The sequence below is a fragment of the Oryctolagus cuniculus genome, chromosome 6 (assembly GCF_051225735.1).
Source record: "Oryctolagus cuniculus isolate XC-2025 breed Fujian yellow rabbit chromosome 6, ASM5122573v1, whole genome shotgun sequence".
Taxonomy (NCBI): Eukaryota; Metazoa; Chordata; class Mammalia; order Lagomorpha; family Leporidae; genus Oryctolagus; species Oryctolagus cuniculus.
In genome coordinates, this window is record NC_142872.1 from 149,353,327 (window position 1) to 149,378,114 (window position 24,788).

The following is a 24,788-nucleotide window of genomic DNA, read 5'->3' on the forward strand; positions in this document are numbered from 1 at the left end:
TTCTTGATGTGTCATTAAATTATTTTGTAAGAGAATTCTTAGGGCCGGTGTTGTAGCACAGTGGGTTAAGCTGCCACTTACAATGCCGGCATCCCATATGGGTGCTGATTCATGTCCCGGCTGCTCCACTTCCCATTCAGCTCTCTGCTAACGCACCTGGGAAAGCAGCAGAGGGTGGCCAGGGTCCCTGGGCCCCTGCATCCATGTGGAGACCCAGATGAAGCTCCTGGCTTCAGCCTGGCCCAGCCTTGGACATTGTGGCCATTTGGGGAGTGAACCAGCAAATGGAAGATCTATCTACCCCCCTCTCTAATACATAAAATAGATCTTTACAAAGAGAGAGCAAGCTGTCACGTGCCAGATAAATCAGAGTACGGCAATACCCTTGTGTAACTGGAGACAGTGTCAGAGACCAACGGCGACGTGTGTCAATCACGTTGCTCCTGGGTCTCCGGGCCTCTGTGTCCTGTAAGCAAGGCACTCGATGCTCTCTGTTCCAGACTCTCTTCTCAGCTACGTGCGGACAGCAAACAGCCTTAAAAAAGGAGATCATGGGCCGGTGTGTGGCCTAATGGTTGAGACGCTCACGATCCACGTAGGAGCCCCTGGCTTCCGTACCACTCCAGTCCTGACTCCAGCTCTCTGCTAATGGAGACCCAGGGGAGGCAGCGGCTCAGGCATCTGAGTTCTGCTACCCACATGAGAAACCTGGATTACATTTCTGGCTCCTGGCTTTAGCCCCATCCAGGGGCTACTGCTGGCATCTGGGCAGTGAACAAGCAAATGAAAGCTTTGTTTCTCCCTCAAATAAATAAGAATTTTTTCAAAAAATAAGGCAGACAGTGCCCCCCCCACACACACACACACAGCAAAGGGCCAGCATGCTTACTGGCCATTGTGAAAGATTTGAGGGGCTGGCATTGTGGCACAGCAGGTTAAGCTGTCCCCTGTAACACCAGCATATGAGCACTGATTTGAGTCCTGGATATTCCACTTCCACTGCCACAATGGAGTTCCAGGCTCCTAGCTTTGGCCTGGCCCAGCCCTGGCCATCACAGCCATTTGGGGGAGTGAACCAGCGGATAGAAACTTTCTCTCTCTCTGTATGTCTCTTCCTCTTCGCTCTGTAACTTTTTCAAATAAATTAATCTCTCTCTTTTTTTTTTTTTTTTTCAAAAAAGACTTGGGTTTCCTAAAGTCAGGGTTCCACTCCTGGAACGCAGCCCACGGCACCCACATCACAGAGGCGGCAAAGCGCGTCTGCTGCATGGGACGGCAGGCACTCCTTTGTGCCCCGACGTGCCCACCTCCCGGGACCTGGGAGCAGGAGCCACTGCTGGGGTGCTGGGCCTGAGCAACAGAATCCGCCGTCTCCGACACAGACGCCTGCTGTCTTCTGCCAGCGCACGGGAAACTGGCAGGCGGATCGGTCAGCTTCCTAGGAGGCAAAACCTCAGACTCCTTGTAGTCCTGACACATTCCTCTTAGACAACTTTCCAGGTCCTTCCTGAAGAATTTCTCCAGGCCATGTGGATTCCCACACTGCTGGCTGCAGGACAGCAAGTGTCTTAAAAGGCCACAAGAGCTCAGTGCCCTTTCAGACTTTCCCAAAGCGATCTGCTGAGGGGTAGCAGGTGGAAGGTGCAGTACTTGTCAGAACAGGACAACCCTAAAAGGAAAACGATAAAGAAACCGAGTACAGCAGAAATCATCCGAGAAGCCATTTTTATAAAGTACAAATCATTTTAAATCCCCTGTATTCCACGAGTACCAGTGGATCCCGACTGAAGCAAACAAGGACAACCAACCCAGTACGAGCCATTTTCCACTTTCTTTTTCAGCAGGAGCACGAAGCCAGGACGTGCGTCTGTGAACCGAGCTGATTTCCAAAGGGCCAGAAGTGGTCTCTGATTCTTCTGAACCATCTGTCTTCAAATTCTTGGGAGGAGGCCGTCACCAAGGCAGCCAGGGCCGCGTGCCCAACACTCTTCACCTCGGAATGAACCTCGTCCTTTATTTTTTCTGGGACGATATCTTCTCCCATAACCTGCAGCAGAACGAAACCGTCCCAGGAAAACAGTCAGCAGATGTGGGAGGGAAGACTGCTCTGGTCATCAGTCGTAAAGCCTTTCACACCAAAGACGACACATACTTGGCGGCCAGGCATTTTCTTTTCTCTTCTCTTTAAAGATTTTTTTTATTTATTTGAAATACAGAGTTACAGAGTGAGGTAGAGCCAGCGTGGCGGGGGGGGAGGGGGGACTCTTCTATTCCACTGGTTCACTCCCCAAATGGCCAGAGCTGAGGTGATCTGAAGCCAGGAGCCAGGAGCTTCTTCTGGTCTCCCACATGGGTACAGGGGTCCAAGGACTTGGGCCATCCTCCACTGCTTTCCCAGGCCACAGCAGAGAGCTGGATAGGAAGAGGAGCAGCCGGGACTCAAAATGGCGCCCGTATGGGATGCCAGTGCTGCAGGCTGAGGCTTTAACCCACTGTGCCACAGTACCAGCCCCAAGCAGTCAGACATTTTCAATATACTAAAAAGACACTTATCCAGAAGTAGTCATCCACAGGCCAGCGCTGTGGTGTAACACCGCCTGCAGTGCCGGCATCCCATATGGGTGCCTATTTGAGACCGGCTGCTCTACTTCTGATCCTGCTCTCTGCTATGGCCTGGGAAAGCAGTGGACAACGGCCCAAGTGCTTGGGCTTCTGCACCTGCGTGGGAGACCTACAGGAAGCTTCTGGCTCCTGGCTTCAGAACGGCACAGCTCTGGCCATTGTGGCCATTTGGGAAGTGAACCAGTGGATGGAAAGAAGTAGCTATCCAAAGACTGAGAGAGTATCTCAAAAAGTTCATGGGAAATGGAATTAGAAGTTTACTTTGGCACCAAAAATTCTGAAATTATATACAGGATGCCTTCAAAAAACTCATGGAAAATGCATATGAGAAATTATGTGTGGATTCTAACTTTTTTTACACCAAAATAAACTTAACTATTTTCCAGACCTTCTGGAGTACCCCACATGTAACATGACGTGGATTACATCTGTGCCCTCACCCTCCCTGAGTGAGAATCACGGGGTCCTCAGGCACGCTGGAGCTGCCCAGCCTCCCAGGAGCGCACCTGCCGGTGAGTCTCTCTCCTCGTATGAGGCTGAAGAGGTCAGGGCAGAGCCCAGGCAGACTCAGGACAGCTGTGTGCAGGGCACAGGCTCTGTCTCTCAGAAGTTCTCCAAAGTCAAAGGCAGCAAATAGCTAAGAGGCAAGTAGCTGGGCCCACCCTTTACTAAGCCCAGAAAGAGGCTCCAACCCCACTATAGCCAGAGCAATCACCCGGACATTCACCAACGAAGGCCCAATGCTGCCCCCTACTGACCAGAACCAGGCCTTTATGAATGCAGCCTCGGATTCCAGGTTGGTTTCTCCTTAGTAAGAATGACCAAGTTACGGTTAGACAGCTTGTACCTGAACCTACTGAGCGCTAATACCCACCCTCGGTAACCACAGTAAACTACAGGTAAATTCCAGAGTCCCTTCATAGCATCCAGCAGGAATGGGGGATGAGAGAGACATAGAGAGAGGGAAAGTGAGTGAGAGGGAGGGAGGGAGGGAGGGAGGGAGGAAGAAAGGAGGGAGGGAAAGAGAGAAATATTCCACTAACTGGTTAACTCCCTAAATGGTCACAACAGCCATATCTGTACAAGGCTGAAGCCAGGAACCTGGAATTCCACCTGGGTCTCCCCTGTGAGTGGCAGGGGCACAAGTACTTGGGCCATCACCTGCTGCTTTCCCAAGCACATTAACAAGAAGTTGGAACAACCAGGACTTGAACCTACACTCATTTGGATGCTGGTGACATAAGCATGGCTTAGCCCACTGCACCACAACAGCAGCCTCTGTTCCTAGAAAAGTCAGAGCTACCCTGAGGTTCTTAGATATATACACAGAAGAATTAAAAACAGGGACTCGGGGGTTGGTGTTATGGTGTAGCGTGTTGTCACTGCTTGTGACACCAGCATCCCATACTGGAGTGCTGGCTTGAGTGTTTGATTCCCAGCTGTTCAGCTCCCAAATCAGCTCCCTGTTAACATGCCTGGGAAAACAGTAGAAGATAGCCCAAGTATTTGGGCCCTTGCCACCCATGTGGGAGAACCAGATGGAGGTCCTGGCTTCTGCATTTGGCCTGGTTCAGCCCTGGCAGTTGTGGCCACTTGGGGAGTGAACCAGCAGATGGAACTGCATTTCAAATAAACAAACATCTTAAAAAATACACACCAGGGGCCGGCGCTGTGGCATAGTGGGTAAAGCAACCACCTGCAGTGCTGGCATCCCATATGGGCACTGGTTCAGGTCCCAGCTGCTCTACTTCCAATCCAGCTCTCTGCAATGGCCTGGGAGAGCAGTAGAGGATGATCCGAGTTATTGGGTCCCTGCACCCATGTGGGAGACCCAAAAGAAGCTCCAGGCCCCTGGCTTTGGATCGGCTCAGCTCCGGCCATTGCAGCCATTTGGGGAGTGAATCAGCAGATGGAATACCTCTCTCTCTCTCTGCCTCTGCCTCTCTTTAACTCTGCCTTTCAAATAAATAAATAAATCTTAAAAAAATACTCACAAAAAAACAGAGACTCAAACATACATGTACGCTAATGTTCATGCCAGCACTATTCACAACATTTAGAAGATAGAAACGACTAAAGGGTCCATCAACAGAGGAAAACAAAATGTGGTGTGTGTGTGTGTGTGTGTGTGTGTATGAATATCATTCTATAAGAAGGAAGAAGGAATGAGGTTTTTTTTTTTTTTAAGATTGATTTATTTATTTGAAAGTCAGAGTTACAGAGAGAAGGAAAGGCAGAGTTACAAAAAGAGAGACAGAGAGAGGTCTTCCATCTGCTGGTTCACTCCCCAGTTGGCTGCAACAGCCAGAGCTGCGCCGATCCGAAGCCAGGAGCCAGGAGCTTCTTCTGGGTCTCCCACTCAGGAGCAGGGGCCCAAGAACTTGGGCCATCTTGTACTGCTTACGTAGGCTATAGCAGAGGGCTGGATCAGAAGTACAGTGGCCGGGACTGGAACTGGTGCCCATATGGGATGCTGGCACCGCAGGCGCCGGCTTTACCCACTACACCACAGCGCCAGCCCCAGGAACAAGGTTTGGATAAAACAATATGGATGAACCCTAAAAACATTAAAGTCAAATAAGACAGACACAAAAGGCCAAATACTTAACAGTGATGAAGACAGTAAAGAATGTTATTCTTGTGTATAATCAGAGTTAAAAAAATAAGGAGAGAGAAAGAGGAACTATGGGACGGAAAAGAGCTGTGAAAAAGGCAGAAGAATCAAAAACAGAACGTATGAGCCTATTTGGGTCAGGTGAAAGCCCTATAAAGGGACAGAAGAAGTATGCAATCAGATTATTTAAGGATATGCGGTTATGTTCATATCACAAGCACAAAATGAGAACAAAATGATCTGCCTGAATGAGGGCGCAGTATTCATCTTTTTGAAAAGCTCCACAGTGAACCACATGTGCTGTCTAGTAGGAAGCCACCACTCTGCTCAAGCAGATTTACAGAGAACGGTGGAAGATGCTTAACAGACGGCCTCAGGGGCCGGGTAGTCACTGCCTGAGATGCCTGCATCCCACGTGGGCATCAGTCTGATGAGTCAGGGCAGAGCTGCTAAGGACTAGGTGCTGGCAGTGAGAGAAACAGGCGAGATCGGCTGTGCAGGAAGCGTGCACTTGCAGCCAGGCTGGGTGAGCCTGGAGGGCAGGAGGCCCAAAGCTAGAGGGGTTCCGGGTGTGGCAGAAGAATTAGAGCCTGCCAGGATCGGGATGTTAGTTTGGATGCTGTCTGTCCCCCAAAGGCCCATGTGCTACAGGTTTGGTCCCTGGCGCTGCCGCTGTGGCGCAGTATGCTAAGCCTCCATCTGTGGTGCCGGCATCCCATATGGGCATCGGTTCTAGTTCCGGCTGCTCCTCTTCCAATCCAGCTCTCTACTACAGCCTGGGAAAGCAGCAGGAACTGGCCCAGGCACTTGTGCCCCTGCACCCGTGTGGGAGACCAGGAGAAGCTCTTGGCTCCTGGCTTCAGATCGGCCCAGCTCTGGCTGTTCTGACCATCTGGGGAGTGAACCACTGGAGGGAAGGCCTCTCGGCCTCTCTCTCTTTCTGTACTTTGGTATACATCTCAAATAAATAAAAGCTTTACACAAAATTAAAAAATAAGGGTTTAGTCCCCAATTCTCATGTCAGTGCCCCCAAGAAGGTGGAAGTTAATCACATCATGATGGAAGATGGAACCTCTGCGAGACGGCTTGATTCGATGTGACTGGGCCACTAGGGCGGGGCCCTGCTAATTAAGACATCGCTTGGACACGGATGGACACTTGCTCCCCCTCGGCATGACACTCTCTGCACCACTTCAGGAATCTGCCAACAGGAAAGTCTCACCAAGGCAGAAACCGCGGGTGCCCACCTGATCTGAGACTGTTATCTCCAAAACCACAGTCCAAAGTAGACCTCTCTCCTCCCTAAGCAGCCCGTCCGTGTTTCATCCTAGTAACAAAAAGCTGACAACGCCAAGTGGAAAAACTAAGTGCAGCACAGAGATGGTTCTTCCCAACGCCTCTCTGCTTCCTCTCAACAACTATCTACTGACGGCCAAGTAGCCACTCCGGCACGCTAGCACTGAGGGGAGCTGAAAGACTGCCTAGTTCCACCTAAGACATTTTGTAATTGAAATAAAGAGAAAAATCAGTGACTACCCTATATTAACCACCCAGCAGGGAGACAAGTGTTTCAGGGGTCAGACCAGAGATGCAGACAGGGGAGTAACCAACCCACAGCGGATGACTACAACTGTGGGTGTGGCTGTGACTGCTGTGGGAGACAGAGATGGAGGAGAGAGGGCCGAGGCGAGACCGAGAGGTTGCCACTACTATGACAGGAGGAAACCAGTGCAGTCCCAAGAGGCAGAGGTAAGGCAAGAAATGCAGGAGAAGGCAGAACTGAAGGGAAGAGGGAACGGAATGAGCGGTCAGCAGTCACACATTACAGGAAGGTAAAGGAAAACAAACAGGATTCTATTGCTCTCCCAGGCCACTGCAGAGAGCAGGATCAGAAGTGGAGCAGCTGGGTCTTGAACCGGTGCCCCTATGGGATAACGGCACTGCTGGTGGCCACTTTACACGCTACACCACAGCACTAGTCCCTGCTCCACTTCTGATCCAATTCCCCGCTAATGCACCTGGGAAGGCAGCGGAAGATGGCCCAAATACTTTGGTCCCCGCCACCTGTGCAGGACACCCTGATGGTGTTCCAGGCTACTGGCTTTGCTCCAGCCAAGCCCCATCCATTGTGGCCATCTGAAGAGTCAAGCAGCAGATGGAAGGTCTCTTTCTCTGTCTTCTCCCCCAAATAAATCTCTTTAAAACAGAAAAAGAAGGGGCCGGCACCATGGCTCACTTGGTTAATCCTCCGCCTGCGGCACCGGCATCCCACATGGGCACCAGGTTCTAGTCCTGGTTGCTCCTCTTCCAGTCCAGCTCTCTGCTGTGGCCCGGGAGTGCAGTGGAGGATGGCCCAACTGTTTGGGCCCTGCACCCACCCGCATGGGAGACCAGGAGGGGCACCTGGCTCCTGGCTTCGGATCCAATCTTTTAAAGAGAGAAACAACAGGATTTTTAAATGACATCTGAATGTCCCTGCAACCATACGAGGGGAGACAGCGTGGAGGAAGGGCTACACCGAGGACAAACGGGGGAAAAATTACAGAAGCCTGCCACAAACGTGAGCGAGAATTCTTTTGTTTATCCAGCACTGAGACAAACCATGGGCAGGCATTTATTATGTACAAACAGGCACTTGCCAACAGCACCTCCAAGTACACAAAGCACAGTCCCTGGAGCCCAGAACGCCGCAGCGCAAGGACCAGAGGCCGCTGCCTCGGCGAGGCGTGATCAAAAGGCACGCCGGCGGGAGACAGGAGCTCCTCTGCAGAGGAGACTTGGCCCTGTTTCTCACAAAATGGTATCGGAGCCAGCAAACATAGCGAGGATGCCTTCCTCCACATCAGCTCCGCGGGAGACACTCACCTCAGCTATCAACAGCAACGTGTCGTCTTTGAAGCCAAACCCTTTCACTCTGTCTTCGATTTCCTGCTGCGTCCTTAAGTTCTTCTCCAAAGCAAACGATGTTTGCTGCGATTGGGTGAGTTGAAGCAAAAGCCTGAAAAACCAGAGTCGCCACGTGTAGGCTCAGCACAGAGGAAAGCCGTGAGGAAGTGCTGTACGGAGCCCAGGTGGTAGCCGGGTGACGTGCTACCAGGCCGCCCTCACAGGCCCCAAGTGACTCCCTGGGGCTTCCTCCTCTGAACACACCACCCAGCTTTCCAGCGGAGAGCCATCGTCCCTGACACAGTCACAGCCTCCTCTAGAAGTCTTTAGGGACCACCACCTCCAGGGAGCTGCTCTGAGAGCACAAGTCACTGAACGAGACTCCCAAGCAGGCTCCCTCCACACAGCGTCTGGGACCTGCTCTGTGGCCTCTGTCTCCCTGATCCTGTAGCAACGTGACTTCAAGGTCTTGCTAGATTCACCAGGACACATACATGTTCCCAGAAAGGCCAAACCATGTGAGCACCCTGCAACTGCCTGACCTCCGACCTCACCATCAGGATCACCACCCGGTCTCCTCTCCTGTTCCTCCTCACTTACTGCGTGTGCAGATTTTCCCAATTTTCCTCAAGCTTCACTGGTCCCAAATGCAGCACCAGAAGCACTCAGGCCTCCAGCTCACTCATTTCCTGGTCTGCTCTAGACCCTGAGAGATAAAGATAATGATGAGCAAGCCGTACAGGTGCCTGCCCCATGGGGTGGAAGAAGAGAGAATGCGAGTCTGTAATCCCAGGTAGCAGCAGGTGCCAGGGAAAACCCCAGGCAGGGTGAGGCTGCAGAGAGACCTTCCTGAGACACCGCTGAGGCAGACCCAGCTGCTGAGCAGCCAGCTGAGAGAGAATCTGAGAGAAAGCACTTGGCCGGGAGGAAGGAGGCCTTGAGACAACAAAGAACTAGCTTGATGTGTCTGGAAATCACAAAGACCACTGTGGCTGCAGCACAGCCAGTGAGAAAAAATGAAGTAAATGAGGTGGAAGGAAAGGCAGGGCCAACCCAAGTAAGACTTTGCAGGCCAAGGGCAGAGATGTTGCTATGGTTTCAATGTCCCCTCCACACGTTGGAATTGTCACTGTGATGGCAGTAAGAGGGGCCGGATCGGCCGGCACCGCGGCTCACTAGGCTAATCCTCCACCTGCGTTGTCAGCACACAGGGTTCTAGTCCTGGTCGGGGTGCCGGATTCTGTCCCGGTTGCTCCTCTTCCAGGCCAGCTCTCTGCTGTGGCTCGGGAGTGCAGTGGAGGATGGCCCAAGTGCTTGGGCCCTGAACCCCATGGGAGACCAGGAGAGGCACCTGGCTTCTGGCTTCAGATCAGCGTGGTGCGCCGGCCGCAGCGGCCATTGAGGGGTGAACCAACGGTAAAGGAAGACCTTTCTCTCTGTCTCTCTCTCACTGTCCACTCTGCCTGTCAAAAAAAAAAAGAGGGGCCGGATCACGAGCTCTCGATCCCTGGGCAGGGGCTAATGCCACTGTGGGTTCCTGAAAAAAAGGACAAGCGCGGGTTGATTTCATCTCTCGCCACACGATGCCAGTGCCACGAGGCGACAGCACAAGGCTCTCCCCAGGTGTCGGCACCTGGATGTTGGACCTCCTGGCCTCCAGAACCATGAGAAATAAATTCCCTTTCTTTGTAAGTCACCTGGTCTGTGGTGTCGTGGTGCAGAAGAGACTCAGACAAAGGCAGACTTGAGGGAGGAGGTCCCCTCTGCTGAGCTCGACGCCCACTTCTGAAGAAAAGCTCGACCTGGGCGTCCCCCAGGCACCTGGGAATCCCAGTGCATCAAGCCTCCACCTGCTCTGCTCTGTCCCTCCTCCCACGTGTCACAGCTCAGTGGAAGGCACCTCCACCCACCTGTGGCCCAGGACTTCACTTGTTCTCCCAACCCTCAAACTCCCTCCACACTCAGCTGACCACCAAGTCCCGTCTGCTTCGTCCTGCAGACATCGTTTTCTCCAGTTTTACTACCATTGCACTGCTCTAGGTCAGGCCTTCTCACTTCCCACCGATTACTCTACAGCCTTTGCACTGGTGTCCCTAGCTCCACCATCCTGGCTACCAGACCTCTCTGAATCACAGCTGCCACTCCAGTCTAATATTGCGCACCTTCAAATACTTTCAGGCCTTCAGCACAAGGTTTCTTTCAAGCTGACATCTAATGTCTGTGCTAATAATAAAAACCAAAACAATAAAATTACTTCCAGCTACCATTTATCGACTGCCTACTGTATACTGTGCAATACAGTAAGTACTTTAGATGCTTTAATTTTATAACCCAAGGAAGTAGGCATTTCCCCCATTTCTCCATCTGTCTGGATGAAGAAACTGAAAACCACAGAGCTTAAGTAATGTGTGCAACGCAGGACAGCTGGCAAGTGGCTGAGTCCTGGCTCATTCATTCAACCTCAACAGCTTACTAAGTCCCCCAAATCAGATCTGACCCCGAAGTCCTGGCCCCGATGCACTTCTCCACCCAGGCGTTGCAAGCACTCACGCCAGTGCTGCTCTCCCTACCACCCTGGGTGACCACACTGTCCTACGCCGGCTCTTCTCCGGGCCACACTTTCTTCCTCGTTAATTAGCATGTCTTTCCTCACGTGGGGATACTACACAGAGTCAGCCACACAGCCTGCAAGAACACAGCTCTGGCCCCACACTTCCTAACTGTGCTTGGGGGATGGTTTTAATAGTTTCCTGGTTCATAGGGGGCTCCACAGAGTTATGAAGATTAAAATGGGAGTTAGCTCTGTGGCATATGCCTGCAGCACCGGCATCCCATAGGGGCCCTGGTGCCTTCTTTCTGACACACCGACAGCTCTCCTGTACTGGTCCCACAGGACTGCGCTCACACTGCCAAGAAAACATTTCACACCAGCACGGCCAGTCACTGTAAGCTCCCCAGAACAGTAAGCCACATAAGGAAAGGGAATGCTTTTATGATCCAAGCTCCCAGTTATCATTCAATGAACTTCTGAATTAAAGTGGCACACTCAGCTCTAAGCAAACATCCTGAGAGAATCTTAAAATTTTCCCAAAAGATACTTATCAGTAAGCCTTACTGTTAATATTTATTGAAGTCTCCAGAGTTCAAAAAAAAAAAACTTTTGGGGACAGCATTATGGCATAGTGGGTAAAGCCTCCACCTGTGACACTGGCATCCCACATGGGCCCTGGTTTGTGTCCTGGCTGCTCCACTTCCAATCCAGCTCCCTGCTCCTGGCTGCTCCACTTCCAATCCAGCTCCCTGCTAATGGCCTAGGAAAAGTAGCAGAGGATAGCCCAGGGGTTTGGGCCCCCAACACCCACATGGGAGACCCAAATGAAACTCCTGGCTCCTGGCTTCAACCTGGCTCAGCTTTGGCAGTTGCAGCCAATTGGAGAGTGAGCCAGTGGATAGAAGATCCTCTTTCTCACTCTTTCAAATAAATAAGTAAGCCTTTTTAAAACATTTTATTAAAAGTTAACCTTGGAGCCAGTGTTGTAGCATAGTTGGCTGAGCCTCCGCCTGCAGTGCTGGCATCACATATGGGTGCTGGATTCGTGTCCCAGCTGCTCCTCTTCTGATCCAGCTCTCTGCTGGTGGCTGGGGAAAGCAGTGGAAGATGGCCTGAGTGCTTGGGCCCTGGTACCCGCATGGGAGACCAGGAAGAAGCTCCTGGCTCTTGGCTTCGGGTCGGCCCAGCTCTGGCCAATGAGGCCATCTGGGGAGTGAATCAGCAGATGGAAGACCTCTCTCACCCCCTTTCTCTGTCTGAAATTTTCAAATAAATTTCAAATAAATAAATAAAATATTTTTTAAAAAGTTAACCTTTTGTGTTCTTCAGTATCATCTGAGACATAAGACAGCCTGCTTGTTTCTTCATAAACCACAGAACTGGTCTTGTGTATCTCCCACCCTTCCCCTAGACTCATATACTTTAAGGATTTAAAGTACTTGGAGTCCCTAGAGACAAACTATTGGCATTCTCTGTAGAATGAATTAAACCCACTTACTTCCACCATCAGTAACTCAAACAAAGAGCAGATTTTCTTCTTTAAATTTCTCTAGGGGCACCTGAATGAAAAATTCCTTTTCAAAATATCTTCTATCCTTTTTTTCTAATTTCATACCTTTGATTTTATTTTCCTGGTTTTTAAATGTTTTCCAAATTTATATCTTGAGCACTGACACAGTTGTATTCTTGAAAAAATACAACTGTTTCTAAATCTTACAAAAGCACATGTTCAAGGGGTTCTGTCTAGACCACCAGAAAAATCCAAAGGTAGACACCAAGTGTCCAGCGTAGGAACTTCTGGGGCTTCAAATGAGAAAAATAGGGGCCGGCACCGGTGTGGGTAGAGCCACCACCTGCAGTGCCAGCATCCCATAGGGCAAGTCCTGGCTGCTCCACTTCGGACCCAGCTCCCTGCTGAAGCACCAGGGAAGGTGGTGGAAGACGGCCCAAGGCCTTGGGCCCCTGCACCCACGTAGGAGACCAGGGGGAAGCTCCTGGCTCCTGGCTTCGGATTGGCCCAGCTCCAGAGAGTGAACCAGCAAATGGAAGATACCTCTCTCTGCCTCTCTCTAACTCTGCCTTTTAAATCAATCAATCAATCAATTTTTTAAAACAAAACAAAACAAAAAAACAAATTAGAAAAATGAAACCATTATCCTGAGCCTGCCGCCACGTGCTGTTTAACCTGCCTTGGCTCACCTGGTTCGTATAAACGATGCACAGGCTTTCATCCGAGTCTCCGGCAGCGCTTCGTCGCTCTCTCCCGCCACGCAGTGTCGAATGCTCTTAAGGGCATCCTCATTTTCCCGGCTGTGACTGCTCCTTGCTTCCACAGGAAACACAGAGCTCGCAGGCAAGGTTTCAGGCAAACACAGCAGACAGCCTCGTCCTGAGTGTGGAGAGGAGGACTTGACCGTCTCGTCACTTGAGGTGAAACTGTTCTGTTTCTGAGCTGACGCAAGTGAAGTGGAGAGAGCTGGCCCCAGACTCAGGTAAGCCTCTGCCAACTTGCCCCAGTTCCAGGGATTAAAAGGATGCAAAGAAATCAGTTTCTGCAAGCAGAAAATTGTCTTCTCCAAGTTCTGCAAACTTGAGCAAATAGCAAACTGGAGGTACAGCACAGTGGTTAAATGGTCTGTGTTGGTTGCTTTATTTTCCTAAGAAGAAAAAGAACCTTAGACTGTAAAATGTTTATAAAACATTTAAAGTAAAGATACCTAAAAACTCAGGCTGTATATATTATAATTAGTATCTTCCAGTAGCTTTACAGGTGGAGAGAAATAGACTCCCGTTTGAAACCGCAAACCTAGAGGAACCTAGCAAAAGTCACCAGCCATTCTCAAGCATTCTAATATCACCCTAATCTAACAATGCATGTGATAGTGACCTAACAAAGTTAAACACCAAAAATACATCATTTATTTCCAATTTTTATTATAATCTTTACTGTCTCCAGCAGATACATGAAAGACTTGCCAATTTTTTTGGGCCCTGGACTACTGGTTCCATTTTAATATTCAAGGCTTTCTAAAAATCCAAATGGTAATTTCCTTGAGGATTTGAACCAACTCCACTTCCAAATTTTACTTGGCTTAGACATCTTAAACAGGACGGCCCTGACTGATGCTCTCAGCGCTTCATGAAGCATCGTAATTGAATCCAAATGCCTTCTCTGGTAACTATTACCAAGGCCCATTATTTTTGGCTCGAGGGGGTTGCTTGGTTTCCTTCTGATCAGAAAATCCTTTTCAAGTCTCCTCAACCAGCGCCACCCCCTCTTGCCTAACCTGCCATATGGCAAATGCCCTTTGGGTTAGGAAAACAGGCCTACTTTTTCTTTTCCTTTCTTTTTTAAAAACTGATTTATTTGAAAGGCAGAATGGCAGGGAGAGAGAGGGTTAGAGAGAAACAGTAGGAGAGAGAGAAAGAAAGGAAAGAAGGGAGGAAGAGAAAGAGGGAGGGAGGGAGGTATCTTCCACCAGTTCACTCCCCAAACGGCCACAGCAGCCAGGTCTCGACCAAGCTGAAGCCAGGAAGCAGGAATTCCATCCTGGTGTCTCACGTGGGTGGCAGGGCCCAAGTACTGGAGCCTCTTCACTGCCTTCCCAGGTGCATTAGCAGGGAGCTGGCTGAGAAGCAGAGCAGCCAGGATTCCAACACCCAGATGTGGGAAGCCAGCGATGTAAGTGGAGGTGTAACCAACCCCCCCTCGTGCTCCAGTGTGGGCCCCCAGGCCTGCTTTTTCTAAGTCAAAGATGCGGAGAGCAGATGGCAGCCGGTAAGTGGACACAGTCTATGGAGAGCATGGACGGACTGCTGGCATCCAGGTGACGCTCTCGCACACAGCCAAGGCAGCACTACCCACCGTGCAGCCGAAAGGAACCAGCAGAGCATTGGTGAAGGCCCAGGCACGGCTCTGTGCTCCTACCCTGGGGGAAAGATGTGAACTCAGCCCCAGGAGACTTAGTGACGCTGCACTGTCCTAAAGCCAGAACACACGCTGCGTAGTTACTCCAAACGCCAGGAATCTGCCCTGCACAGACCAGCAAGCTCCTTAGGAGCTTCTGTTCAATGCTGAACCCCTAGCACAGCAAGCACTAGACTCTGGCTCCATCAGATGGAAGAGAACTCAGCGTAATGAACCTCAGCAAGTCACGTCCTGTCTTCTACTTACCGTAAGGAAAGGAACCGCCCCCTTCTTCTACAGCATCACAGCGATCACTGCCATTCACTGAGTGCGTACCACGTGCAAGGCACTACTACTCACTCAAGTCTCAGACAACCCTTCCAAATGGATTCTGTTATGATCCCATTTTATAGATGAGGCAACTGAGTGACAGAGAGGGAAGACAACTTGGTTGAGGTCACACAGGAGGAAGCTGCACAGCTGGTCGGTTACATGACAGGCCACAGAAAAAGGGAACGCGGGCCGAGGAAGGAAACACAGGCGGAGCCGCACCCCGCCGGCCAGCACAGCAGACACTGGATGATCACCGCACGTGTGGGGCAGGGACACTGTCTGTCTCCTTAGCATCAAATCCAGAATTGGGCAAACAGTAGGAGTGAAATAAATGTATGTTGTAGGGAAAAGTGAGAAGGAGATGCATATCCTGATGGGTACTCTAGGACTCGCTATTTTAAAAATCTTTTAAAATGGGGCCACTGCTGTGGTGCCGTGGGCTGTCTCCACCTGTGGCGCAGGAATCCCATATGGGTGCAGGTTCTAGTCCCGGCTGCTCCTCTTCCGATCCAGCTCTCTGCTATGGCCTGGGGAAGCAGAAGATGGCCCAAGTCCTTGGAACTCTGCACCCGCGTGGGAGACCCAGAAGAAGCTCCTGGCTCCTGGTGTCGATTGGCCCAGAGTTGGCTATTGTGGCCATCTGGGGAGTGAACCAGTAGATAGAAGACCTCTCCCTCTGTCTTTCTTTCTCTCTAACTCTACCTCTCAAGTAAATAATAAAAGCTTTTTTAAACAATCTTTCAAAATATATCTTTAAAACTGATACATAAAAACTATACATTTTATAGAGTACCACATGATTTGATTTATGTATATACTGTGTAATGTTCAAATTAAACACATTTCATTTCACATCTTATTTTAGCTTACTCAATGTTATACACTGATCTGTTCCCCTATAGAATGTGAGGGGACAATTAACCACTGAGGCAAAAAAACAGATATAGGCCAGAGCTAATAACAAAATGAAAGGAAAAAGAAAAGGAAGAAATCTGAAAAACAAGACACAGGATACCCGGAAACAAAACCATACAAACAGCAGAGTCCAAAATCCAAAGAAATGGGGTGAGACGCCTTACTCCACTGCCCGTATCTGGCCCACAGTCCTCCCTGAGCGGGTGCCCAGAAGCCTGAGAAAAGATCCGTAGGTTTCTGATGAGACTTCCTTCTGCCTGGGTACAGCCCCACGCTCAGGAGACTCAGGCCTCCTGGCTGGCAACGACCCTTCTCTGAGCCACAGAGACAGACACGCACTGAGCCAGAGTGGAGGAGAAAACCCAGCCCCCACCACTCCTCTGGCTGCTGCTGCCTTCAGCAATCGAGGCAAAAAGCACAAAGCACAGCCAGTGCAAGAGGTGCTGTAAAGAGAGCAGGAAGTGAGGACGTCTACAGAAAGTGCCGCAAGTGTCCAACGTGTGTTCATTTGCAGGCCAGGGAGGCTGGGAACACAGTTAAATCTCAGGAAGTTCACTGTGCACGCCAGTGCTTCCTTAGCAAGGCGTCTAGTTCCAACGTACGAACTAACTGCAATTAGTAGAGAAGGGAAAAGAAAGAACAAAACCCAGTCGTTCTCCATGTCCAGTTACTGCGAAGGCTGATCCACACTGCAAGGCCAAGGCCAAGCTCCCCACATTGTGCAGTGAACCCCAGGGCAAGCAAAGGCCAGGGACCTTTCCCAGCTGATGAGGTGCAGGACCGCCCATGGGGTACAGCTTTAGGCTGACCTCTGGACGGCTACATCCACAGCGCCCAAAATCAGTGCCACGGTGCCTGCAAATTCCCTCGGAGGAAGGAAACTAGTCATCATAAACTAGGGTTAGTCTACTTAGACTAATTTCCATAAAAAATGCTCACCAAACTAATAGAAGTGAACCATAAATGCCTTAACCTAAAACCAAAGACGAATAATAGAATCCAGAATTACAAACAACTGCCTTTATCCTTTACAAGAAAATCTGCAATTCCACTTAGAAACAGAAAGGATTATCAAGCTTAACTTCATGTAGTTTGTCACTTTGGGGTCATTTCTTTTCTCTTTACCATGGTAATATACGCTCATTTCATAAATTTTAGAAAATGAAGTCTAAAAATCCTAACGAGGGCAGGAGCTGTGGCACAGCGGGTTGGGCCACCTTGACTTGCGACACCTGCACCCTACATCCGAGTGCCTGGGACCCAGGCCCGCTCCCCCTCTGCCTGCGATCCAGCTTGCTGCTAATGTGCCTGGGAAGCAGCAGGTGATGGCTCAAATGCTTAGGTCCCTGCCACCCACGTGAGAGACCCACACTGACCTCCAGGTACAGCCCAACCTCAGTTGTGTATCTGGGGAGTGAACCAGTGGATAAAAGATCTCTCTGTCTCTCTGTCACTCTGCCTTTCAAATAAATAAAGATGAATAAATAAACATTAAAAATAAAACAATCTAAAGAAAAAAACAGATCACTTTTATTCCTCCCTGTCTTCTCCCCCCTCCCGCCCCAAGAGAGTTTACTCCTAACAGGAACAAAACCTCTAACTTGAATGAGATTTTCACAGGGCGAAACTCAGGGAAAATATTACAAGAAAACAATTATGCTAAGGTGCTAAAGTGTTCATAACAACAAACTTCTTACACTACCAACAATTTTCTGCTTAGCCAAACCCACAGATTTTAAAACTAGTAAAAAGTGCATTTTCGGTCTCATTAAAACAATCAACTATTCAGCCAAACTTGTAGAGGAAAAAAATCTGAAAACAATCATGGAACCACTCACCAGCTCGGTAGCAATCTCCAGGGCTTCCTGGTGCCTCCCCAGGTGAGCCAGACACCGAGCCTGGCCTTCCTGGATGTCCCTTTTCATGGAAAAATTGGTAGGCGACAATTTCTCAGCGATACTGGAATACTCCTGCAGCGCTTTCTGACAATTATTAGTAAAATACACGAAATGAAAAGAAGGGAAGAAAGCAAAGTGGGAAACATCTTAGAAAACGGACCTAGCACGGGGACGGGCTTTGCCTAGGTGGAGGGTAACGCTCTCACGTAACCACCACCACCACGGACAGCATCACAGTGTGGCGAAAGAGCAACTGGAACCGAACGGACCAGGCTTGAATCCTGCTTGGCCACTAACTTGCTGTGCGACCTTTTCATCAACAACTAACAACAGGATTCTCCACATGAATGGAGCTAAATGAGGGTGCCTCAAGAGGTTCCTGGAAAAGTGGAATTAAAAGATACGCTTACTGTGATGCAGAAAAAAATGTTAAATTCACGCAAGGATTTTTGTCAAATACATTTCTACAAACTTTTTGGAGATCCTTCACAGGCATAGATTTTACAATTTTTGCACCAAAATAAACTTATCCTTTGATTCTGTTTTCTGCAAACATTCTGATCCTCTCATATACATAAAGCATCTAGACAGTTCACTCTCTCACACGTCTGGGGCTTTGCTCCTGCAGTGTTAGGCATCTGTGTGGGCGACTTGAACTAATGGAGAGACAGAGCCTGGGGGAACAGACCTAAAGATCCGTTGTTAGAGTCAAGGGAAACCAAACAAATTATGAAGCCAAGCAAAAATGACATCACCAGAGATGAACCTCGTCTTCATCACAGGGCCTAGCTTAGCGCAGTGTTACACATGCTGTAACTGACGGAACCAGAGCCCAGTGTATATACTGAATTCTACCTGATACTCTCCTTGTCTGTAGGCCAGGTCGCCTTTGAACTTCTTGGTAGTCAGGGCCTCGACATCATCACTGCTCTCTGTTTCTTCGCAAAACCACTAGAAATTGTGAAAACTCCATGTTACACAGTGAAGTTTTGCTTGCCCATCTCATGCTCAGAAGCAACGTCCCACAACATAACTGATTAAACTTCAAACAATATATACTTCTCCACGATAAGACTAGGTGGAAAAGCGTAAAGTGTGACAATGTTAAAGATGGCCTAGGGGCCAGCATTATGGCACAGCGGGGCCTGCTCTCTGTAAATGGCCTGGGAAAAGCAGCGAAAGATGGACCAAGTGCTTGGGCCCCCGCCACCCATGTGGGTGACCTGGAAGAAGTTCAGCGTGGCCCAACCCTGGCTGTTGAGTACATCTGAGAGTGAACCAGCAGATGCAGGCCTTCTCTGTGTGTCTCTCAGTGAATCTTTCAAAAAAATAAATATTTTAAAAAATAAAAATGGCCTTGTTTTTATTAAAACTACCATAAGTACCATCCCAACAATGACACCTCTCTAAAAAAGCAGCCAGGGGAAGGAGGAATGGCACTGGAGCAGAGGGTTAAGCTGCTGTCTATGGTGCAGTGCCAGCATCCCATATGGATGGCAGCAAGTCCTGGCTGCTCCGCTTCCAATCCAGCTCTCTGCTATGGCCTGGGAAAGCAGCAGATGGCCCAAGAGCTTTGGCCCAAGTACTGTGGGAGACCCACAAGAGGTTCCTGGCTACTGGCTTCACACTAGCCAGCTCCAGCTGTTGCAGCCATTTGGAGAATGAACCAGAGGATGGAAGATTCATCTCTCTGTTTCTGCCTCTCTCTCTCTCTCTCTCTCTCTCTCTCTCTCTGTAAACTCTTTCTTTCAAATAAGTAAATCTTAAAAAAAAAAAAAAAGGCGCTCACTTGCATATGGCTGTGTTTATAGCATCTTATTAGGAAAGTTTTTATTTAATAAATTTTATAGGTACAGTGTTTGGAATATAGTGCTTCTTCCCCCCATACCTACCCTCCCACCCCAACTCCTGTCCCGCCTCCTACTCCCTCCCCCATCCCATACTTAAGATTGATTTTTAATTATCTTTATATACAGAGGACCAACTCTATACTAAGTAAAGATTTCAACAGTTTAAACCCACACAGACACACAAAGTATAAAGTACTGTTTGAAGACAAGTTTTACCATTAATTCACATAGTATACCTCATTAAGGTCAGAGGTTCTACATGGGGAGTAAGTGCACAGTGACTTCTGTTGGTGATTTAACAAATGACACTCTGGGGCTGGCACCATGGCGTGATAGGTTAATCTCTGCCTATGGTGCTGGCATCCCATATGGGTGCCAGTTCAAGTCCTGGCTGTTCCTCTTCCAGTCCAGCTCTCTGCTGTGGCCCAGGAGGGCAGTGGAGGATGGCCCAAGTGCTTGGGCCTCTGCACCTGCATGGAAGACCAGGAAGAGGCATCTAGCTCCTGGCTTTGGATCTGCACAGCTCCAGCCATTGCAGCCATTTGGAGAGTGAACCAATGGAAGGAAGACCTTTCTGTCTCTCCTTCTCACTGTCTGTAACTCTACCTCCTCTCAAATAAATAAATAAAAATCTTTAAAAAAAAATTGACACTCTTATTTATGACATCAGTGATCACCTGAGGCTCTTGTCATGAGCTGCCAAGACTATGGAAGCCTTTTGCACCCACAAACTCCGTCAGTATTTAGACAGAGCCATAAGCAAAGCGGAAGTTCTCTCTTCCCTTCGGAGAAAGGTACCTCGTTCTTTGATGGCCCCTTCTTTCCGCTGGGATCTCACTTGCAGAGATCTTTCACGGCCATTTTTTTGCTACAGCATTTTCAACAGGGGTTGTGGTGCCTGGAAGCCTCCACTTGACTAGTGCAGCTACAGTGGTTCATTCAAGTGAAGTATGCTTGCTTAGAGAGCATGGAAGAGGCACTGACAACTCTGTATGGAAAGAATTACAAAATGTGCCGGCGCCGCGGCTCACTAGGCTAATCCTCCGCCTAGCAGCGCCGGCACACCGGGTTCTAGTCCCGGTCGGGGCGCCGGATTCTGTCCCGGTTGCCCCTCTTCCAGGCCAGCTCTCTGCTGTGGCCCGAGAGTGCAGTGGAGGATGGCCCAGGTGCTTGGGCCCTGCACCCCATGGGAGACCAGGAAAAGCACCTGGCTCCTGGCTCCTGCCATCGGATCAGCGCGGTGCGCCGGCCGCAGCGCGCCGGCCACGGCGGCCATTGGAGGGTGAACCAACGGCAAAGGAAGACCTTTCTCTCTGTCTCTCTCTCTCACTGTCCACTCTGCCTGTCAAAAAAAAAAAAAAAAAAAAAAAAAGAATTACAAAATGTGTGAAAGGGCCAGCACTGTGGCAGAGCGGGTAAAGCTACTGCCTGCAATGCCAGTATCCCACATAGGTGCCAGTTCGAGTCCTGGCTGCTCCACTTCTGATCCCACTCCCTGCTATGGCCTGGGAAAGCAGTGGAAGATGGCCTAAGTCCTTGGGCCCCGCACCCACGTTGGAGACCTGGAAGAAGCTCCTGGCTCCTGGCTTCGGATTGGCGTAGCTCCGGCTGTTGCAGCCAATGGGGAGTGAACCAATGGATGGAAGACCTCTCTTTTATTATTATTATTATTTTTTATTTGACAGAGTTAGACAGTGAGAGACAGACAGAGAGAAAGGTCTTCCTTCTGTTGGTTCACCCCCCAAATGGCCGCTATGGCCGGAACCACGTTGATCTGAAGCCAGAAGCCAGGTGCCTCTTCCTGGTCTCCCATGCGGGTGCAAGGACCCAAGCATCTGGGCCATCCTCCACTTCCCTCCCGGGCCACAGCAGAGAGCTGGACTGGAAGAGGAGCAACCGAGACTAGAACCCAGTGCCCATATGGGATGCTGGCACCGCAGGTGGTGGCTCTACCCACTAGGCCTCAGTGCCGGCCCTAGAGGCAGTGTCTTCAGGGAGTTACATCTTCCCACTGTGTGCTTCTCCTGTCACAGGTAAATAAAGCTGTCCTCTGAGCAACTCCTGCTTGGGGCTGAGGATGTGGCGAACCCCATCCACTAACAAAGAGGCTCTCAAGCACTCAGATATCAGACCTATGGAAGAAGAGTCTGAGGACAAGCTTTTACTTGCTTTTCTAACTTAGAAGTATTTTGAGAAAGAGAGACGGACACACCAACACCACCCTCCATTCACTGGTTCACTTCCCAAACGCCTGCACGGCCCGGGCTGGGCCCAGCCAGGGCCAGGAGGTCAATCTAGGTCTCCCATGTGGGTGGTGCAAACCCAGTGACCTGAGCCATCATCGCTGCCTCCCAGGGTCTGTACTGTGAGAAAGCTGGAATCAGGAGCCGAAGCCCAAAGTTGAACACAGGCATCCTAACTCCAGGCCAGACACCTGCGTCTTCTGCACTAATTTAAATCCTATGGACGGAAAGGAAAGTTGAGTCTGAAGTTCCTTTACTACTGAATAGAAAACTAAGAGGCCGGGGCCGGCACTGTGGTGCAGCGGCTTAACACCCTGGCCTGAAGCACTGGCATCCCGTAAGGGCACCAGTTCGAGTCATGGCTGTTCCACTTCCGATCCAGCTCTCCTGCTGTGGCCTGGGAAAGCAGTAGACAATGGCCCAAGTCCTTGGGCCCTGCACCTGCGTGGGAGGCCTGGAGGAGGCTCCTGGCTTTGGATTGGCATAGCTCCAGCCATTGCGGTCAATGGGGAGTAAACCATCGGTTGGAAGACTCTCTCTCTCTCTGCCTCTCCTCTCTCTGTGTAACTCTGACTTTCAAATAAAAATAAATAAATCTTTTTTTTTATTTTTTTGACAGGCAGAGTTAGACAGTGAGAGAAAGACAGAGAGAAAGGTTAAATCTTTAAAAAAAGGAGAGGAGAGGAGAGAGGAGAGAGAGGAGAGAGGAGAGAAGGAAAAGGGGAGAGAGGGAAAAGGGGAGACAGGAGAGAGGAGAGAGGAGAGAGGAGAGAGGAGAGAGGAGGAGAGAGGAGAGAGGAAAACTAAGAGCCCAGCACTCCCATGTGCCAGTGTTCCCAGCTCCAGCTCCAAGGACTTCATGCTCCCCTCACTTGCAGTAAAACACAACGAGGCTAAATGAAGCCATGCCCAGCTAAGTACTGTCAGTGAAAACATAACTATACTTGGGATGGTCCCAGCTCTGCGTCTGAGCTGCTTGTTCTCGGGGGGCGGGGTGGGGGGGTACACTCTGGGCACTGGTTATGACAGCACGTGACCCTAGATCCCATATCCGAGGACTTGGGTTTGCATCCCAGCAAACTCCGCTCTCCTGCTCGTCTGCACCTGGGGAGGCAGCTAGTGACGGTTCCTGTAGGTGGGTTCCTGCCACTCAAATGGGAGGCCCAGGCTGAGTTTCAGGCCCCAGGCTTTTGCGTGGCCCAGCCCTGGATATTGGGGGCATTTGGGGACTGAACCAGCAATTGGAAGATTCATCTCTTTCTCTTTCTCTCTGTCTTTCAAATAAATAAAATGTAAACAAACAAACAAACAAACAAAAAAAACCTTAACCAAAAAGCCAAACAGCCTGCTCCTATTTTAAAGGAGTCATCTGAGTGTCACTGCCCCGTTACCTTAGCAAAACACACTTCTCCTTGGCCCACTAACAGCCGGGAGAAAGCGAGGAACCACTGTTTGTCTGTTCTCCCTCCAGTGCTGTGAAACTCAGCAACACCTGCGCTTCAGCCACAATTTTCCTGTGCACTCTGCTGTTCTCTGGGCACAGACTGTTTTAGATCAGCCAATCTGAACCTCAACAAGGTCTGCATCTCTATGGACCCCCATGTGTCCACTTTCTTACTGCAAGTAAAAGTGGCTTTCAAATGATGGTTGTAAACTCAGACACCCCTCTGGATGGGGGGCGGGGGGGAGGTGTGAACACAGGTGGGACTAACAGGTCATGTGTCCCAGCCGATCCTGGGCACTCTTCTAAGCCAAACGCCCAGTCCACACCTGGGGAAACTAACACGACTTGAGTGAAGACCTCTCTGGGTTTGTCTATGGGCAGAAGGTTTTCACACTCACCTCGCAACAAATCCTCAAGTGACTTTTGGATTTCACCGTATCAGGACACAGCACATCACTCGGACAAAGTGTGTCCGTATGCAGTATCTCACTTCACTCTCAACAGTAACCCTGCCAGCCAGTGTTATTTTTCCAAACGACCGAGGGACACCCAGGAAGGCAAGTACATGGCCGACCCTGCCAACCCCAGACGGGGGTCCTCAGCCATCACCAGAGCTTTTCCCGCTCCAGTAGGAGCCTGCCCAAGCCCCTTCCCTGGTTTCCGTCTACAGGATGCGGCACAGCAAGTGATTTAGAGATTGCCAAAGGAGGAGAAAATGAGCCCAAACAAAAATGCAGGAGGTGTCGGAGCCTGGCATCTGTTAAGTTCAAATTGTTGTGGGGGAACAGAGGCGACAACACAGGTAAAGGAATCCAGCGCACCGCCCCCAACACTGCAGTTTTCCATAAGTGCTTGCTGGGATGATACAAAGTAACAGTATCACGGAGTTCCTGTTGGCGGGCATCGCGTTACAGACCCACTCCCTCCGTGTGGTCATTTAGCGCTCTGGGTCTGAGGACTTCACGACAAGTGCTTCAATCAGAAGCTAAAGGTGGGGGGGGGAGGAAGCCACAAATATTTGGTTGAAGAGGAAATCAGGAGAGGCTTCCTGGAAGCAGCAGCATTTGAGCTGCGCCTTAAATGGGCATAGCTGAACAAATGTGACAATCCGAGGGGTCAGGAGAAGAGGGGAGGGAGGGTCCGCCGGACCTAGAGGGCGGGCCAGGATTTGGACAGGTGAGCGGTGGCCGCCGCCGGCGGGACCAGGGAAGGCGACCGGGGGTTACTGCAGACTTCAAGGCCAGGGCGAGACCAGGGCACGCGTCCGTGCGCGGCCCAGGGTGGACAAGGGCTGACCGGGAGCCCCGAGAGCGCACAGGCAGAGAAGCAAGGCGGCGGCGTCTGAGGCCCTCTCACCTGCGGCTCGCAGCGCTTGGCGCAGTAGGACACTGGAGGCCCAGGCCGCCGCTCGGGCCTTTCTTCGAACACCGAATCCTCGAACTCGCAACCGAACAACCAGCATCCGGCCTCCATAGCGAGCCCACGCGCGGGGCAACGGGAGGAGGCGGTGCCCACGTGTGGGCCG

General features: G+C 50.4%; 1 protein-coding gene across 9 annotated transcripts; it reads right to left on the reverse strand.

Annotated features, from left to right (window-relative positions):
* Nucleotides 1-24,756, reverse strand: C6H8orf76 (chromosome 6 C8orf76 homolog). Of its 9 annotated transcripts, XM_089336467.1 has the most exons (8): nt 24,620-24,756; nt 20,375-20,564; nt 18,582-18,677; nt 17,667-17,810; nt 12,873-13,330; nt 8,102-8,234; nt 1,809-2,047; nt 1-1,669 (listed from the first exon to the last, which is right to left on the reverse strand). In XM_089336467.1, exons 4-7 carry the CDS (start codon nt 17,751-17,753, stop codon nt 1,838-1,840), a joined length of 888 nt encoding a protein of 295 aa, XP_089192593.1. In that variant the 5' UTR covers nt 17,754-17,810; nt 18,582-18,677; nt 20,375-20,564; nt 24,620-24,756; the 3' UTR covers nt 1-1,669; nt 1,809-1,837. The 9 variants fall into 9 exon arrangements, with proteins under 9 accessions (XP_089192593.1, XP_008254098.3, XP_089192590.1 ...); XM_008255876.5 differs by lacking the exon at nt 20,375-20,564; XM_089336466.1 differs by lacking the exon at nt 1-1,669 and having other exon boundaries at nt 1,709-2,047.
* Between the last annotated feature and the right edge of the window lie 32 nt (nt 24,757-24,788).

What these genes read in the sequence shown, in the direction of transcription:
- C6H8orf76 (XM_008255876.5), bottom strand. Translation starts at nt 24,736, where the DNA reads ATGGAGGCCGGATGCTGGTTGTTCGGTTGCGAGTTCGAGGATTCGGTG. An exon ending in GCATCGTTTATACGAACCAG is followed by an intron (nt 8,235 to 12,872) that starts GTGAGCCAAGGC and finishes CTGGTTTTTCAG; the next exon opens with GCTTTTGCTTCAACTCACCC. An exon ending in CGTTGCTGTTGATAGCTGAG is followed by an intron (nt 2,048 to 8,101) that starts GTGAGTGTCTCC and finishes GTTCTGCTGCAG; the next exon opens with GTTATGGGAGAAGATATCGT.